Source organism: Pectinophora gossypiella, chromosome 18 (genome assembly GCF_024362695.1).
Source record: "Pectinophora gossypiella chromosome 18, ilPecGoss1.1, whole genome shotgun sequence".
Taxonomy (NCBI): Eukaryota; Metazoa; Arthropoda; class Insecta; order Lepidoptera; family Gelechiidae; genus Pectinophora; species Pectinophora gossypiella.
The window spans coordinates 5,711,006-5,727,370 of NC_065421.1; the positions used below are offsets into that span (position 1 = coordinate 5,711,006).

General features: G+C 37.2%; 2 protein-coding genes across 3 annotated transcripts in view; both read left to right on the forward strand.

Moving 5' to 3' along the window:
- LOC126374942 (venom carboxylesterase-6-like) overlaps positions 1–16,365 on the forward strand; it is a 40,815-nt gene that overhangs the window by 12,811 nt on the left and 11,639 nt on the right. For both annotated transcript variants that reach the window (XM_050021736.1, XM_050021737.1), the window contains exons 3-7: positions 1,055–1,249; positions 1,698–1,893; positions 3,307–3,441; positions 5,947–6,082; positions 6,651–6,884. In XM_050021736.1, coding sequence (XP_049877693.1) covers positions 1,055–1,249; positions 1,698–1,893; positions 3,307–3,441; positions 5,947–6,082; positions 6,651–6,884 — 896 coding nt within the window. The remainder of the gene's footprint in view (positions 1–1,054; positions 1,250–1,697; positions 1,894–3,306; positions 3,442–5,946; positions 6,083–6,650; positions 6,885–16,365) is intronic.
- Positions 12,531–14,617, forward strand: LOC126374943 (uncharacterized). The gene is made up of 2 exons (XM_050021738.1): positions 12,531–14,371; positions 14,484–14,617. Exons 1-2 carry the CDS (start codon positions 12,794–12,796, stop codon positions 14,529–14,531), a joined length of 1,626 nt encoding a protein of 541 aa, XP_049877695.1. The 5' UTR covers positions 12,531–12,793; the 3' UTR covers positions 14,532–14,617.

Here is a 16,365-nt window from a genome sequence, read left to right on the forward strand (position 1 = left end):
AGCCAGGATGTTCGTGTTTTAACAGCCGTTGACTTCATAATGTTGGTGTACGTTACGCGATGCTTTAAGGACATACTGTAACTATGCGAATAAGATGGAAATTTAAGAACCTTTGTACACATGATTGCACCAATAAAGAATTGAATTGAATTGAATTGATGTACTTACAGCTAAGTTCAACATTCATCATCACATCACTAATTTAAGTGCCACGCTCTTGTCGGTGTAGCATCCTCCATGCTACTTTTTATAGAAAAATAGACCAGTCGTTTCCCTCTTGCCTTCTGCCCCGCAGTACAGTAGTGCAGTAGTATTCAGAGGTAGAGGACAGGAGTCCTAGTACGGCTTTGAAATATACTAAGTACTCTGGGCGCCATCCCACTTGCGTCAGACAGAGTACTGCGGGGCAGAAGTTTAACATTCACACTTCGTAAATTTTAACTACTACCACACCCCGGACACAAACAACCTTGTTTTACACAGACCACACATTGACGTTATCGTACACGCGTATTTGTGTATGTGACGTCTGACGCCATACGATTGACTAAACTATGTTTTGGGCTAAGGTAGACTTAGCTCAGACGCTGGTGGAGAGTGGAGAGTTCATAATCATAATCATTTATTTGCTTAAAACATAGTATGGTGGTAGTTGCCATTCTATACGTAGTATTATTATTCCTTATTCTATGGTACTACGTTAGGCAGACGCACTCTACACGATCTAAGCACATGGAGTAAAAAATAAATTAGGTAAGTAGGTACCTAAATAGGTACAAAACATTATATACTTAAGAATAATAAGTTGTTTTCGATATAATTTGAAGCCCTCATTGGAATTGTGTCCTTTCAACTAGGTACTTTCTAACATGACGGACCATTATATAAGCGATAGGCATATCGTCTGTCAGTTCGTTAATCCATTTTAGGACTTCGTATTTGCCGTATTCTTTGCCGTACTTGCCCTTTATCTATGTATATAGGTAAGTACATGTTATTGCTCAAACTTCAATATTTAAAGCAAGAAATTATAATGAATTATTGTTTGTCGTAGATATGCGCAGCCGCCGCGAGGTTCGCTGCGATTCCGACCGCCGGCGCCGCTGGAACCCTGGTCGGGCATCCGCGACGCCCTGGAGGAGGGCGCCGTCTGCCCGCACCGGTTCATGTTGTTTGACACCTACAAGGGCGATGAAGACTGCCTCTTCCTCAACGTCTACACGCCCGCGCTGCCTGAGAAGATCACTGGGTAAGTAACTGTTTAGAAGATCATATTCAACTTGGAATGGTCCTACTTGACTACCACGCCGCAGGGTCATCCCAAAAATGACATTTTAAAATCGACTAAAGCTAGCTGCATCGAGGTTGCATCGAATGCGCGAAGGATCGAAGCAGAGTTCGTTTTTTTAGGTAAGTAGGTAGTGTTCGAGTTTGTATGCACATGTTCGTTATAGACACGCCTTTTATACAAAACGCGTGTTTAGCGTGCTTTTTATACAAAATCCTGCTCCTCGGCAAAGGATTAGTAAGATTTTGTACGCGGTTAGTTACACAGGTAACTAACACATAATGTACTGGTCTTCTGATATGACGATTAGTGGCATTCCCTACCACAGTAAATATATTATTAACGGTGTGAGTCTATACTTAAGTAAGTACGCATTATTATAATCTTAATTATTTTTCTGTTTTGCAAGATTCAACCCAAAGCAAGCAGTGATGGTGTGGATTCACGGCGGGGCGTTCGCGGTGGGATCGGGCAACTCGTTCCTGTACGGACCCGACCACCTGGTGGGCGCGGGCGTCGTGCTCGTCACCCTCAACTACCGGCTGGGCGCGCTCGGGTTTTTGAGTCTGGAGAATGACGAAGTGGCGGGCAATATGGGACTCAAAGTGAGGATTTTCTTTAGGCCATATTGTTAAAAGACAAGTCGGCTTAGTACCTATTATTACAGATATACTTAGATGCTGCGGTTTTCCATCGTGTAGAAAATAGTTCGATGCACAGACTTCGAATTTCATGCTTTTCCATTCGCATGTTCTTTACTATGCTTAGACTAGCTGTGTCTTAGACCGTAGCTGGTGAGAAGTGGGTGATATATACTTATGTACTGTAGACCTCTGTCTATCCTTTCGGGGATACAGGCGTGATGCTATGTGTGTCATTCTTAGACTACTTGAGATTATCTGACCCATAAAGATCTCAGATAATAATATAAAAAATCCATGATTATAGAAGCCACAGATTTCGTTCTAAATTGTGGAGGTTGAAAACTTTTCCGAAAGTTTATGGCCTTACACTTAGGAATGTCCTATTGGAAGTATCTAGAACTCTATTAAATCATACAATAGTTACTTAATATCTCTATTCATGAATGGGGCCCGCACTGGTTCCAACATAATATACATGTCGCATGCCATGTCGTACCACAATCGCGTCCTTGGCACTGAATTGCAATTCTAGGGCAAAACTTAAATTACTTAAGTACATTTGATTGTTTGTTTTATTTTGTCGTGTCAAGGTATGTTGTGGTACGTCAAGGCAACCGTGAGATATGCATTGTTAAACCGCTATTTTGAAACCTCTACCTTTGTTTACTATGTGGAAATATGGATTAAACATTCTACTATTGTCGGTAACATAATGGTTGTCTAATTTCAGCAATTTAGTGAATCACTTTGTTGCTTCTTATTAGATTGTATGCAGGTACCTAAAAAAATATTACGATGCGTAAATGGCTGAAAGATCCTAGCATTCAAGGCAAATGGGTCTAAAAGAGAGCTCGGTGAGGTGTGGGTACTTAGTTCATCTTGTTTCGGATGTACCCCTGACTATCCCAATTGGGGTATAGTCGTGAGCTTATATTATGTTCTTTGAGACGAACAATACTATTTTAGGCTTGATGCACACAGAGACGGCACCGAGTACCTATTTTGTATGCGTATGCACACAGCATTCGCCATACAAACTGTCGCGGTCCGGCATCATCACACCGTTTCCTCATACACGTTTTCCAGATGATTATAATTGTATCTAGGAGGCATAGAATAAATAATAATTGATCCGACACACCCGAGAAATGCATTTTCGGAGGTATGTGACCTGGGCTGGACAGGCAGTCGCTTCTGTAAAAAACTGGACCTGTCAAATCTTCAGGTTAGGTAAGCGGACCCTGTGAAATACGGGATAATGCTAGGGAGTTGATGGTTCAACATCCGCCGACAACGCTTGTGGTAGCGTCTCTTTGACTGAAGAGCTTTAGACATTCGTTCTTTTTTATTATAGATCCTTGTTGTTTGTTATAGGATCAAGTACTAGCGCTGAAGTGGGTGCGGGATAACATCGAATACTTCGGCGGTGACCCGACCAGGGTGACCATCTTCGGAGAGTCGGCCGGGGCTGCCTCTGTGCATCTCCATATGCTCTCACCAGCTTCTAAGGTAAGAAAATAATTAAATATTGTATTATAACGCGCGTAAATGGTATTCGTTCGTAACTTAAGTACGTTATGCACTTATTTTTTGTAACGTGACCGAAAGATTATATCTATTCTATCATCATCATTAATTTAAGAATTACGCTCTTATCGGTGTAGCATCAACGAGTGGTACGTAAAATCTTACCTACAAGGAGGTCAAAGAATTGGCCTTTGATAGACCTATTCTATAAGGCGACAATATTGTCGTATGACCTTCTGAATTACCAAAATTGATGTGTTTTTGGACTTGTTTAATAATCCATAAAGTTACCTACAGTCTCACTACTCCACACATCTGGCCAATTAGTTGTAAGTAATCTGAGGCAAAACCTGCAATAATTCACATCAAAAAATAAGAGTTTTAAACTTTCAACATGTGTGTACTATCATCATTATTTATTTAACTTGTGCCAGGTGTGAGCTTACGAAAACTATTAATCAGTAAGTACATCTGACATTCTATCGGTTTACACAACCATCAATACAATATTTAATATTGAGTAGACAACAAAGGCCTTTACAATTTGGCAGTTAGTTGCAACATTTAGTTTTCAACACAGACCCTATGGACATAGACATAATGTTCATTGAACACCTCTGACTTATGACACTTAAATATTACTATGATGTGGTATTTCGACTTTTGTTAAAACTTTAATGAAATCTCTGATCGAAGACGCATTGTACTTGCGAAACATGAAGGCTGAAGCAATAAAGAGTAAGAATTGATAGGCAATGCCATGGCTACACATTAATCCGTTGTAAATTATGGTTTAACTCTTAAGAAGAAGCTTACACAAAGGGTTTATAATTAATAAATCAAATCAAATCAAATATACTTTATTGCACACAACATACAAAACAAATTAACACAGATGATGATAGATACAGTACAATCTGGCGGCCTTATTGCTAAGCAGCAATTTCTTCCAGGCAACCAGTGGATAGGAAACATTATTACAATTTGGTGCGGGACAGTGCAACATTAATAACAGGTTGCTACACAAATACCTACGTAATATTTAAAACTACTTGCAAAACTTTCGTTGCCTTGCTTGCTGAAAAGTGATTATAAAGATAGATCTGGTATCTTATAGAAAATTGCAACCAGTGAACATAAAATTAGATCTTAATTATCATATTAGATAAGTAGGTAGATAGTTTACTATACATAGACTACCTAAAAACACGTTGTTGTTGTTACAAGCTTCTTCCGGTTTCGTTGTCTAATTCCAATGGAGACTTTAACTCTACATCCACCGAATGAAACTGAAAATCTTCCTTAGTGCGTTCATTGGGAGACGTCTTTATATTGTGTACTCTACTGGGCATACGTTACTATGGCACATGTACTGGGCTTATCTATTGATCCCCAATCCTCAGTTAAACTACGTATTATACCCGATTCGTCGAGTGTGCTCGTCTTTCCATTCATCCCTTTCAGCTGTCACATCCGTGGCCTCAGTGTTAACGTACCGGTTGTTTCTTTATTTATTTATTTATGTTTGTTGTTGGATGTGGCAAGAAAAAGTTAGGTACCTATAGCATACATCAGCCGAGGGCGGATATTCGTCGAAACACGTAAGACACATCGCGTGTGCGACTGTTATTAGGTAATTGGTGTTCATAAAGGGCAATGTTGTTTTGTTATTTGTTTTCATTCTATTATACTTGCTTAGTAGTATAAAAACTAGCCAAATCGGACCTTAGGCTACAATGTATTATCTTAAGTTATTATAAGAAGAAATTATATTTTATGTTGTGAAAAATTTTCAGGACTTGACCATTAAACTTGGCACCCATTTAGATCTCACTTCTTTCGTCATTGTAGTCTACAACCATAATATTGAATTTGGCTCTCATTTATGTTTTTGTTGGGTTTTTAGAATTACTACTACCTACTTACTCTTCGACTACTTAGTCTTCTTTTCTCGAGTGCGTTGATGACCCTTACCACCCGACCTGGTGTCAGGTCAGGAAACGGCTGTTATTGAACAGCCAGTGTTCCGTGTTTTGTTTTATATTTGTTACTGTAGTTTCCCCTTTATAATAAATGTTTTTTTTGTTTCTATCTTTCTTTCAGATGTCCCTAATATGTCTCATCCTACAGAATGCATAGTTGTGACACAAAACGGTTTTTGGTTAGAAGTTAGCTAGGTTATCGTGATAAGCAAACTTTTAGGACAGATTAGGATTTTCTTGTGATATACTTTTTAGAGCGTGATTATCCGTAGCCGGATTTAGATTTTAAACTTTTATTTTTATAATCAGATCATTAGTGTCAAATTACGAAATTATTGAGATGATGAGATTGGTATTCCACACAATAAGAGGAAGGAGAAGAAGAGCCAAATTATTATAATAAATTATATTAGAGTTTACGTCACTATATTACAAACTACATACGTATAATATGTATAGTATGTACTTACTAAAGAACCTGGTTTACCGAGTACGCTATTTTCAGGGTCTATTCCACCGAGCTATAGCACAGAGCGGCCTGGCATTGTCCCCTTGGGCGCTGGCCAAGGACCCCAGAGAGAGAGCCTTCGACCTCGGCCGGGAACTTGGAATCGACACCAACAGCACCGCTGAACTTCTAGGTGAGATTATATACTGTTGTCTTCGCGGACGCTGGCCAAGGAGCCATGAGAGTAGCTTTCGAGCTCCGCCGGGAACTGGTAAGATGTATTGAGACTATCGAGATAATATAAATTATTATGTTCTCCACTTGATGAAAGAAAAAAGGCGTGTCCCGTGTTAAGCCATGATAGCAACCTATCTACAGGGTGTTAGTGACAACGTAACGAAAATTTTGAGGGATGATTCAGACTATGACTCTGAGTTGATATCAAGTTGAATTTTCTGACAGGAAAATCCACTTGATATCAACTCAGAATGGCCTGAATCATCCCCATCAGTATTCGTTACCATGTCTACTAAAAAAAATCGTATTAAAGATCCAGAATAGCATAACATAACATAAGCTCAGGTAATAAATTACATTATGCATGAGTCATTATACATAGATATTATGTAAAAAATAGGCTACCCCGAGTTATTGCCTCCTTTACGCCCGGCGCACTCGAGACAATCAATAAATGCTTCAAATACAAAGTCCATTGATACGAACCTGGAAGTTCATGTTAGTCTCTACATATTCCTTGGCAGGTTACCTCCGCGCCACGCCAAGCGAGCTTCTTGTGAAGGCAGGTGCGCGACTGGCTGGGGCTCCGGGCAAGAGCGCCGACCTGCACAGCACGGTTGCTCTGCCCTTCGTGCCAGCGGTGGAGCCCGACGCACCCGGCGCCTTCCTCACGCAGCCGCCAAGGCAACTACTCCCGGGGACTGATGTTCCATTACTGACGGGATACAACGCGCAGGAAGGGATTATACTTTTCAGACGTAAGTGGCTAGATTGTCAATTGTTTTGTTTTTTAGGACATACAATTTAAAAACAGAATATACACATATCTGAAACAGAACATAATATGATAAAGGGTAGTACTTAGGTACTTACCTGCATACATACTACTTTTTATGTCCTAGTAAATCACGCTAAAGTCCAAGATTGCGACGTAGAAATACCAGTTGGCTGCTTTAATTAATTCTGTAATACGGAAATAGCCGGACCATGGCACGTGGTGTGGTGTCGCAACCGGCGACGGAACCGACGACGGCGAACGGTAGCGGGCGGTTCCTAACATGCCGTCTTCGACGTATTTTGATATGCAATCGCTCTGCTCTGTAAAATCCGTGATAGCCGTGTTTGGAGAACGCGTGGCTTATACGTCGTAGTATCACGGATTCGAATCCCGACGCAGGCTCTAAACCACTTAATTCTACTTTATTTATTTAATAATTACAAACTATAAGTTACCATACAGGCATATGACCAATGGTATATGTTAATAATGGTAAATGGTAACTTAGACACATAAGTTAATATAAACTTTAATTGTTACTTCAATATTTACAGTATTATACCTATATACCCAGTTACTAATCTTATCAAATATCATACCTATTATCACATAATATTATATTCCACATTATATTTTTTATGAGTTTATCTCGCCGCCTATTATATGGGACCTCTTCTTACCCCTACAGGGATACAGGCGTGATGCTGTTATATTATGTTTATTGTATGACAGACGTTTCGAATCCAATTAACTCATTCGAGTCAATAATGCTTATGCCTACTTCCAAAACTGCTTGTGAGAGTAGAGAATATCTTTATCCCAGAAGTCAAAACCGTTGAAGCCCGGAGGCATTATGTCTTCCTAAGCTCTAGGCAAATGTTTTTGTAACGGGATTATTATTAATTCAAGTATATACTGGATCTGTTTCTGGATATTGATATAATATTTCAATCAAATACTTAAACTAGTACTTGAGACCTATATTTTTCGAAAGGTCTAAAGGCCTGCGACTAGCGAATTTAGATAGAATCAGAATCAGAATCAGAATCAGAATCATTTATTCAACGTAATTATCATGGATAAACTTGTTGAAGGTCAATGTAACATTTTGAATTTACGTCATTTCGCAAGGTGTTATGGCTGAGGAGAAGAAATGACAAGAAACTGCAACAGCAACACATCTTTTAAAAACCAATGAGGATATACATTACAAGTTATTTAATAACTAGAGGAACACATTCAATACCAGACATGTTTATCATTTAGGTAATCATTAATCTTATAATAAGCTTTTTTACATAAAGTAAGCTTCACGTGAGCTTTAAATTTATTCTCTGACAAATTTAAAATATTATCTGGTATTTTATTGTAAAAACGTATACATAACCCCAAAAAAGATGAATTTAATTTACTTAATCTAGAATTTTGAACAACAATTTTATTTTTATTCCTTGTATTGTAAGTATGCCTTTCACAGTTTCTCGGAAGGAGAGATACATTCTTACGCACATACATAATGTTTTCATAAATATATTGACTTGCGACCGTCAGTATATTTATTTCTTTAAACAGCTCCCTTAAAGACTCCCGACAACGCAGATTATAAATAGCGCGAACTGCCCTTTTTTGAATGATGAAAATAGTTTCTACATCAGCGGCTCGACCCCACAATAAAATACCGTACGACATTACGCTGTGGAAGTAGCTGAAGTAGACAAGTCTAGCAGTGGGTACATCTGTGAGTTGTCGGATTCTTCTGACGGCATATGCTGCTGAACTTAGCTTGCCCGCTAGTGATACAATATGTGGGCCCCATTGAAGTTTTGAATCTACAGTAATTCCTAAGAAAACGGTGTGTTCAACAAAATCTAAATTCTCGTCGTTAATTTTAATGTTATTATTTACTTTCTTTACGTTTGGTAGAGCAAATTTAATACACTTCGTTTTCTTAGCATTTAGAACTAGGTTATTTACTGTAAACCAGCTCAGAACCTGCGACACAGCGCTGTTTGCTTCGTCAAGTTCCTCTAACTTTCTATCGATTTTAAATATAAGAGAAGTGTCATCCGCGAACAGTACAATGTCAGCTTGGTTCTGTACTACATAAGGTAAATCATTTATGTACACTAAAAAAAGAAACGGCCCCAAAATGGATCCTTGAGGAACTCCCATTTGAACATGAGAGCCCGAAGAAGTTGTACTATTGATTTGTACCTTTTGTATCCTATCACCTAGATATGAATTTAACAAACTGAGAGCTCCATTATTTAGTCCATAGTGCCTCAATTTCAAAAGCAAGGTCTCGTGATCCACGCAGTCGAACGCCTTAGACAAGTCACAGAATACTCCTACGGCATTCTGCGACTCCTCCCAAGCATCGAAAATGTGTCGAACAAATGTGACACTCGCGTCTGTTGTAGACCGACCCTTAGTAAAACCAAACTGCTGGCTGTGAAGTAAGTTATTTAAATTAAAATGACATAGCAGTTGGTCGAGAATAATTTTCTCGAAAATTTTACTAAGTACTGGTAGAATAGAAATCGGTCTATAATTGGTGGGGTCTGATTTTGTGCCCGATTTAAAAAGAGGTATAACTTTACTGATTTTCATTAAATTTGGAAAAGTGCCATTTTCAACACTCATATTAAAAATGTATGCTAGATATGGTGCTAAGATATCAATAACAGAGCTCATCAATTTGACAGACAATCCCCATAAATCTTTCGAGGTTTTAAGTTTCAGCTGTTTGAATACTTTAACAATACTACTCGGATCAACGCGTTTAAAATCAAATAATTCAGTGCAAGCAGTAACATTACTTTTCAACAATATATCAGCTTGAACAGGAGAGGACCTGAGAGATTCTGTAGTTTTTACAGGGATGTTCGTAAAGAATTTATCAAAAACTTCAGCTACATCTTTATCTTGTTTAACTAACCCAGTGCCCGATTCTATATTGTATTCTAATTCACGCGGTTTCGAAGCCTTTGTTTCACTATTTATTACTTGCCAAACTGCCTTTATTTTATTATCCGCGGTCTTTATTTTACTACTAATATGCATCTGTTTGGCTGTATAACACACTCTTCGAAATATTTTAGAATAATTTTTGACGTAGCTTTTAAAACTATCAGTGTGTGTATACGTTTTTTCCTCATATAAAGAATAAAGAGTATTTCTACTTTTGCGAATGCCTACGGTAGCCCAGTCACTGAACTTGAATGATTGACTGTTGGTAACTACCTTTTGAGGAAAATTATTTTCAAATTCTTTATGGATTATAGTAAAGAAATCCCTGTAAAAATCGTCAGGATTGTCTGTATCAAAGTTTGGACAAGGTAAGTTACTAATAAGACTATTTCGATATTTATCTATCCGAGTATCAGTGATGGGTCGTGTACGAAATTTAATTTTCTGAACATTTTTAAGTACTGGGAAACTGACCAGCTGCCCACTGTGATCTGACTTAAAACAGTTAAGCATACTGTTATCTTGGAAGTCACAATTGCAAAAAACGTTATCTAAACATGAGGCAGTTGTTTCTGTAATTCTAGTTGGCTCCATAAATATATTAACAAGGTTAAATGATGTAAACAAACTTAGAAATCTAGTTGTAATTGAATCTACTTCATATAAATCAACGTTAAAATCTCCACACACTATAATGGCTTTATTACTTTTAGATATGACCTTCAGTACATTTTCCATCACTGATTCAAAAACTGTGAAGTTAGCACTGTATGGGGGTCTGTATACGGCCACAACAATATGTTTCTCTGTTTCTATACATGAAATCTCCATAGTGCCCTCTATCGAAAGTCCAGTAATATCTTTGCGTTCTTTATATTTTAAACTATTTCTGATAAAAATAAGGGAGCCACCGCGTATTTTGATCTTTCGACAGAAAGCGCTAGCGAAATGATAATTTTTAAAACCGAATAACAATTCATAATCCTTCAACCAGTGCTCAGTAATACATAAAATGTCAATAAAAAATGTCTCTAAAAATAATTCTACGTCTAATTCTTTGCCAGAGAAGCCTTGAATATTTTGGTGAACTAGTTTTAATATTCCAAGCTTCTCTTTTGTCTTATTGTCTAGTTTAAAGATGAAGTACCATTCGTGGTACATGGCTGACTACCGTCAATAAAAGATTTTGTACTGTAGAAGACAGTACAGTCAATAAGTTTACTGCCTGGTCTGGCAGATGTCTCTTTAATATAAAAAAGTAGTACCGAACATATTATTTTTTTAAAGTACTTAGATAGATATATTCTATCTGTCGTTATTATACAATTTTGAATAAACTTATTCAAATCTAAATAAATAATATTACTATGATGACAGGTTCTGTTGTAAAGGTGTTGGTTGAGAGAAAATATATAATTATTTTCCTCACTAGCTAATGAATTTGAATATGGATATGGATAAGTTCATTGGCCCTAGTAATGGCACCACGTTCACCTTGTAACACAATTTATATACTTACTTACAGACATTATAAATTGCACTTTTCTGCAATAGTTTCCGTTCCGCTAGAAGCTTGCTTGGGAAAAATATCCAGAAGTTGCGTATCACTTACATGTATAGATACCGTCTAACAAAGTCCATACTTACTTAAAATATTATGTCTGTGTCTATGAATATGACGTGTTATGTACTACACTGAAATACTCATTAAGTATGTTTTAAAAGATAAAGAAAAAGAAAATACTTAAAACATTTGAAAACATTGAAAGGATCTCTTTTTTGGAAGGAAGTTCTTGAAAGAGAGATACTAATATTTATTTGATTTATGATATACTTAAGTACGTAGTGAGAATAGTTAGTAAGTAAAGAAATTCTGCGTGTGTATTGTACTGTCTTTGTTGTTTTGCTAGTAAGTTATAATCACGAAATAAAAATATTATTTTCGCTATCTTGAAAGGTTGAAGCTCTAAGTGACTATATGCGTTTTAAGTTCACTAGCCCTTGTAGAACTAATGACACCACGTTCACCTTGTAATACAGTTTATACACCCCAGATCAAACTGCACTTTTCTGCAAGAATTTCCGTTCCTCTCACCGGTCGTTCAAGAAAATATTCTCAATTAGGCAACTCTACTGGAATTAGCCAACCCTTAAATTTTCGTAAATAAAGTGCTCTAGCAAATCGCTGACCAATTTACTTAGGTAATACCTCTTAAATTCCTTTACGTGTCTTTGATTTATGTGGTTAAGTAAGTATTATAGAGTCCGTGTTTTAAAAGGTAAATAAGTAGTTGAAATTATAATAAAGTATGTTTTAACCGTCAGAAATATTTAACCTCAAGATGGTAGAATAGGAAGGACGATCTAGTTTCTGGTTTATATGAATCTATGTTTATTGGTATGGGGTTAAGTTGTTACAGGAGGTACTTTAACAACTGCTTAAAAGCAGACAAATAAGCACGAAACAAATTTAACAACAAATACTTAGAAATCAGAGAGAGTTTTGCGGAAAATGGTGCACCGACAAGAGAGTGGCTCTTAAATTGATGATGATGATGACTTAGAAATCATTGCCTCATCTGCTACAAACATAGACGCGACATATCTGGAAGTAATAATATTTAGTCTCAAATAGGTAACAAAGTAGAGAAACTTGTTGTATACGTCACTATTAGTTACGCACATCACTACAGCTGTCGCTATTGTCTATGTCATTCTCTTTGGTCGTCTCATTGTACTTACCTTGTGTTGTTTATATTAATAAAAGATATTAATTACATTGAAGTCGTCGTATGATTTTATAACCAAAAGGACCGGCCAACACGCTACAATACATGGTGTCAGAAGTGTAAGTGAACTGGATTCACATCGTCGTGAAATAAGTAATGTCAACACGTCGCCGCCTCGCCGCTAACAAACATGTCGGAAGATCAAAAACCCAAGAAATTATCGGGAATGTCATGTCCGCAGCCCATGTTGATGACTGGTAATTTAGCACAACAATGGAAGAAATGGGTGCAATCCTTCAAATTTTACATGCGCGCGTCCGGCATGGATGAAGAAAGCGATGGCAGAAAGGTAGCTTTATTTTTACATGTCATTGGGGAAAAAGGTGTGGATGTATTTAACACGTTCGGAAAAGACGAAGACAAAGTTAAATACGACGAGCTCATCGAGTTGTTTCAAAATCATTTTGCCCCAAAAGCTAACCTAACTTATGAATGTCACAATTTTTTCACATATAAACAAAGTGAAAACGAGTCGCTGGATGATTTTGCATGTGCACTAAAACTAAGGTCTCAAAACTGCGAGCTAGGAAAACTGCAGGAACGTCTTGTCAAAATAATGTTCATATGCAACATGCATCAAAAGTACAACTATATCCGAGAAAGACTTTTGCTTGAAGACAAGCTAGATCTTGACAAGGCCTTAGAAGTGGCAAAAGCCATGCTAGCTTCAAGACATCAGACAGATGCATTGACAGCAGAACAAAGTTCAGTCATGTATAATAAAACTCAGTCAAGGTCTAAGTCAAATACAAGAAATAAAAGTCAACAACAACAGTCAAAAAAGGAAGTCTGTACAAAATGTAATCAAGTCCATCGTCACAAGTGTCCAGCATTGTCTCAAGTCTGCAGAAATTGCAATAAAGTCGGTCATTTTGCAGTATGTTGTCGGTCCAAGTCGAAGTCAGTCAAGTATGTCGAGTCAGATAACAACACCCATCAGGTACAGTCAGAAAAACAAGATTTATTCATTGGTCATATACAGTCGTCATCGTCAAGTGAGTGGACAATAAATATAAACATAAATAAGTCACAAGTGAATTGTATTATTGATACAGGCAGTGATGTCAACATAATGTCAAAAAACGTCTATGATTCACTTAATATCAAAAAGGTATTGTCTAAAACTGATATTAAAATTAAGTCATACACTGGTAATAGTCTAGAAGTACTAGGTCAACAAAATTTACAATGTAAATTACAATTGAATGGCACCTACATGACAAAACAAATTAATTTTGTTATTGCAAATGTGAATTCTCCAACTGTGTTAGGTAAAATTACTTGCTCAGAAATTGGATTAATAAAAAGAGTTTTTTGTGTCGAGTCTACAAATAGTCACATGTCAGAAAATAATGATAGTCAATTGTCATTTGAAACAAATCAAAACGAGTCAAAGTCATGTCATGTAATTTGTCCTGAAGCCATGAAAAGTCAGTCAGTACAGTCAAGTCAGTCACAGTCAAGTCAGTCACAGTCAAGTCAGTCACAAGATATAAATTTGTCTAAACTAATTGAATATAATAATTCTGTTTTTACCGGTCTTGGATGTCTTCCTGGTGAGTGTGTCATAAGTACAAATCCTGATGTCAAGCCAAAAGTCGATGCACCAAGGAAGGTACCATTCGCTCTACATCAAAGGCTTCAAGAAGAATTGGAGAAAATGGAAAACATGGATGTCATTGTCAAGGTCACAGAGCCAACTGAGTGGGTGAGTTCTTTGATTTTAGTCGAAAAGAAGAATGGTCAATTACGGGTATGTCTAGACCCCCGTAATCTAAATCAGGCGATTAACAGAACTCATTATCCTATTCCGTCCGTAGACATGGTTCGCGCCAAGGTCGCTGGTGCAAAATTCTACTCAACTTTAGATGCCAGTAGTGGATTTTGGATGTGTAAATTGAGTGAGAAGAGTTCTTACCTCACAACATTTAATACGCCATTTGGTCGTTATCGCTTCAAACGTCTTCCATATGGAGTCAACTGTGCCCCTGAGTACTTTCATAGAATAATGACAGAAATATTTGGTGACATACCAGGAGTGGCAGTATACAGCGATGATATTTTAGTCAGTGGACAAACACTACAAGAGCATAATGAACGCCTTAATATGGTATTCAACAGAGCCAAGGAATACAATGTCAAATTTAATAAAGAAAAATGTTCATTTGCCAAGGAGAGTATTAAATACCTGGGTCATATATTTTCAGCAGTCGGAATCACAGTCGATCCGGATAAAGTCAGAGCAATCCAAGAGATGCCGTCTCCTACTTGTCTAAAAGATTTACAACGATTTCTAGGCATGCTTAATTACTTAAGTCCTTTTATTAAAAATATGGCATGTGAGACAGAAATTCTACGTCAGTTACTAAAGAAGTCTACTGATTGGCAGTGGAATGCTAATCATGAAGCAACATTTTGTCGTCTAAAACAATTAATATGTCAGGTCCCAGTCTTGTCACATTTTAATGTCAATGATCCTATTGTCATACAAAGTGATGCTAGTAGCTGTGCTGTCGGAGCAGTGTTGTTACAAAATCAACATCCTGTCTATTATGCGTCAAAAACCTTAACGGAGTCACAGCAAAGAATGGCTCAAATAGAGAAGGAACTATATGCAATAGTCTTTGCCTGCGTCAAGTTCCACCAATTTATATATGGACAAACTGTAATGGTCGAAACAGATCATGCTCCGTTAATAACATTATTTAAAAAGCCTTTAGTCGAAGTCCCAACACGTCTACAGAGGATGATGTTGAAAATACAGTCATATAGTCTAAATGTAGTCTACAAGAAAGGCAGTCACATGTATATTGCTGATACATTGTCTAGAGCACCACTGTCAGAAACAAGCACAGATGAATTAGATGATGATGTGGTTGTGCACGTCAATTTACTTATTAAGTCATTACCTGTCTCTCCAGAACGTCTACAATGGCTAATCAAAGGCACTAATGAAGATGAAAGTCTACAGATTTTGAAAAAATACTGTAAAGAAGGATGGCCGTCGAGTAAAGCTCAAGTTCACAAAGATGTACAGGAATATTGGCAATATAGATTTGATCTACATACAGAAAATGATCTAATCTTCAGAAGTAACAGTATAGTCATACCTAAAAAATTAAGGCCAGATATCTTGAAAATAATACACAGTGGTCATCTAGGAATTGAAAGGTCTAAAGCGTTTGTCAGAGGTCATGTATTTTGGCCATTCATGTCAACAGATATAAAAAATCTTGTCGAGTCATGTCATACTTGCTTGTCACATAGAAGCTCAAATGCTCCTGAACCGCTTCTTCCACATGATGTCTCATTGCTTCCATGGGAAAAAGTTGGTGTTGATTTCATGGATTATAAGTCTAAAAAATTCATAGTCGTCCAAGATTATTACTCGAATTATATTGAACTGATGTCAGTGGCAAGTACTAACGCCAAAACAGTAATTGTTTGTCTTAAAAGTATCTTCAGTCGACATGGGATACCAGTAGAGTTATTCTCAGACAATGGTCCACCATTTAACTCTGCAGAATTTAAGAATTTTATTTTTGAATGGGGAATACACCATAACACGTCAAGTCCATACATACCAAGGTCAAATGGATTGGTAGAGTCAGCAGTCAAGATATGTAAACGTTTTCTTACTAAGTCAGACGAATCAGGAACAGACCCATATCTTGCTTTGCTTCAATTCAGGAATACACCTAG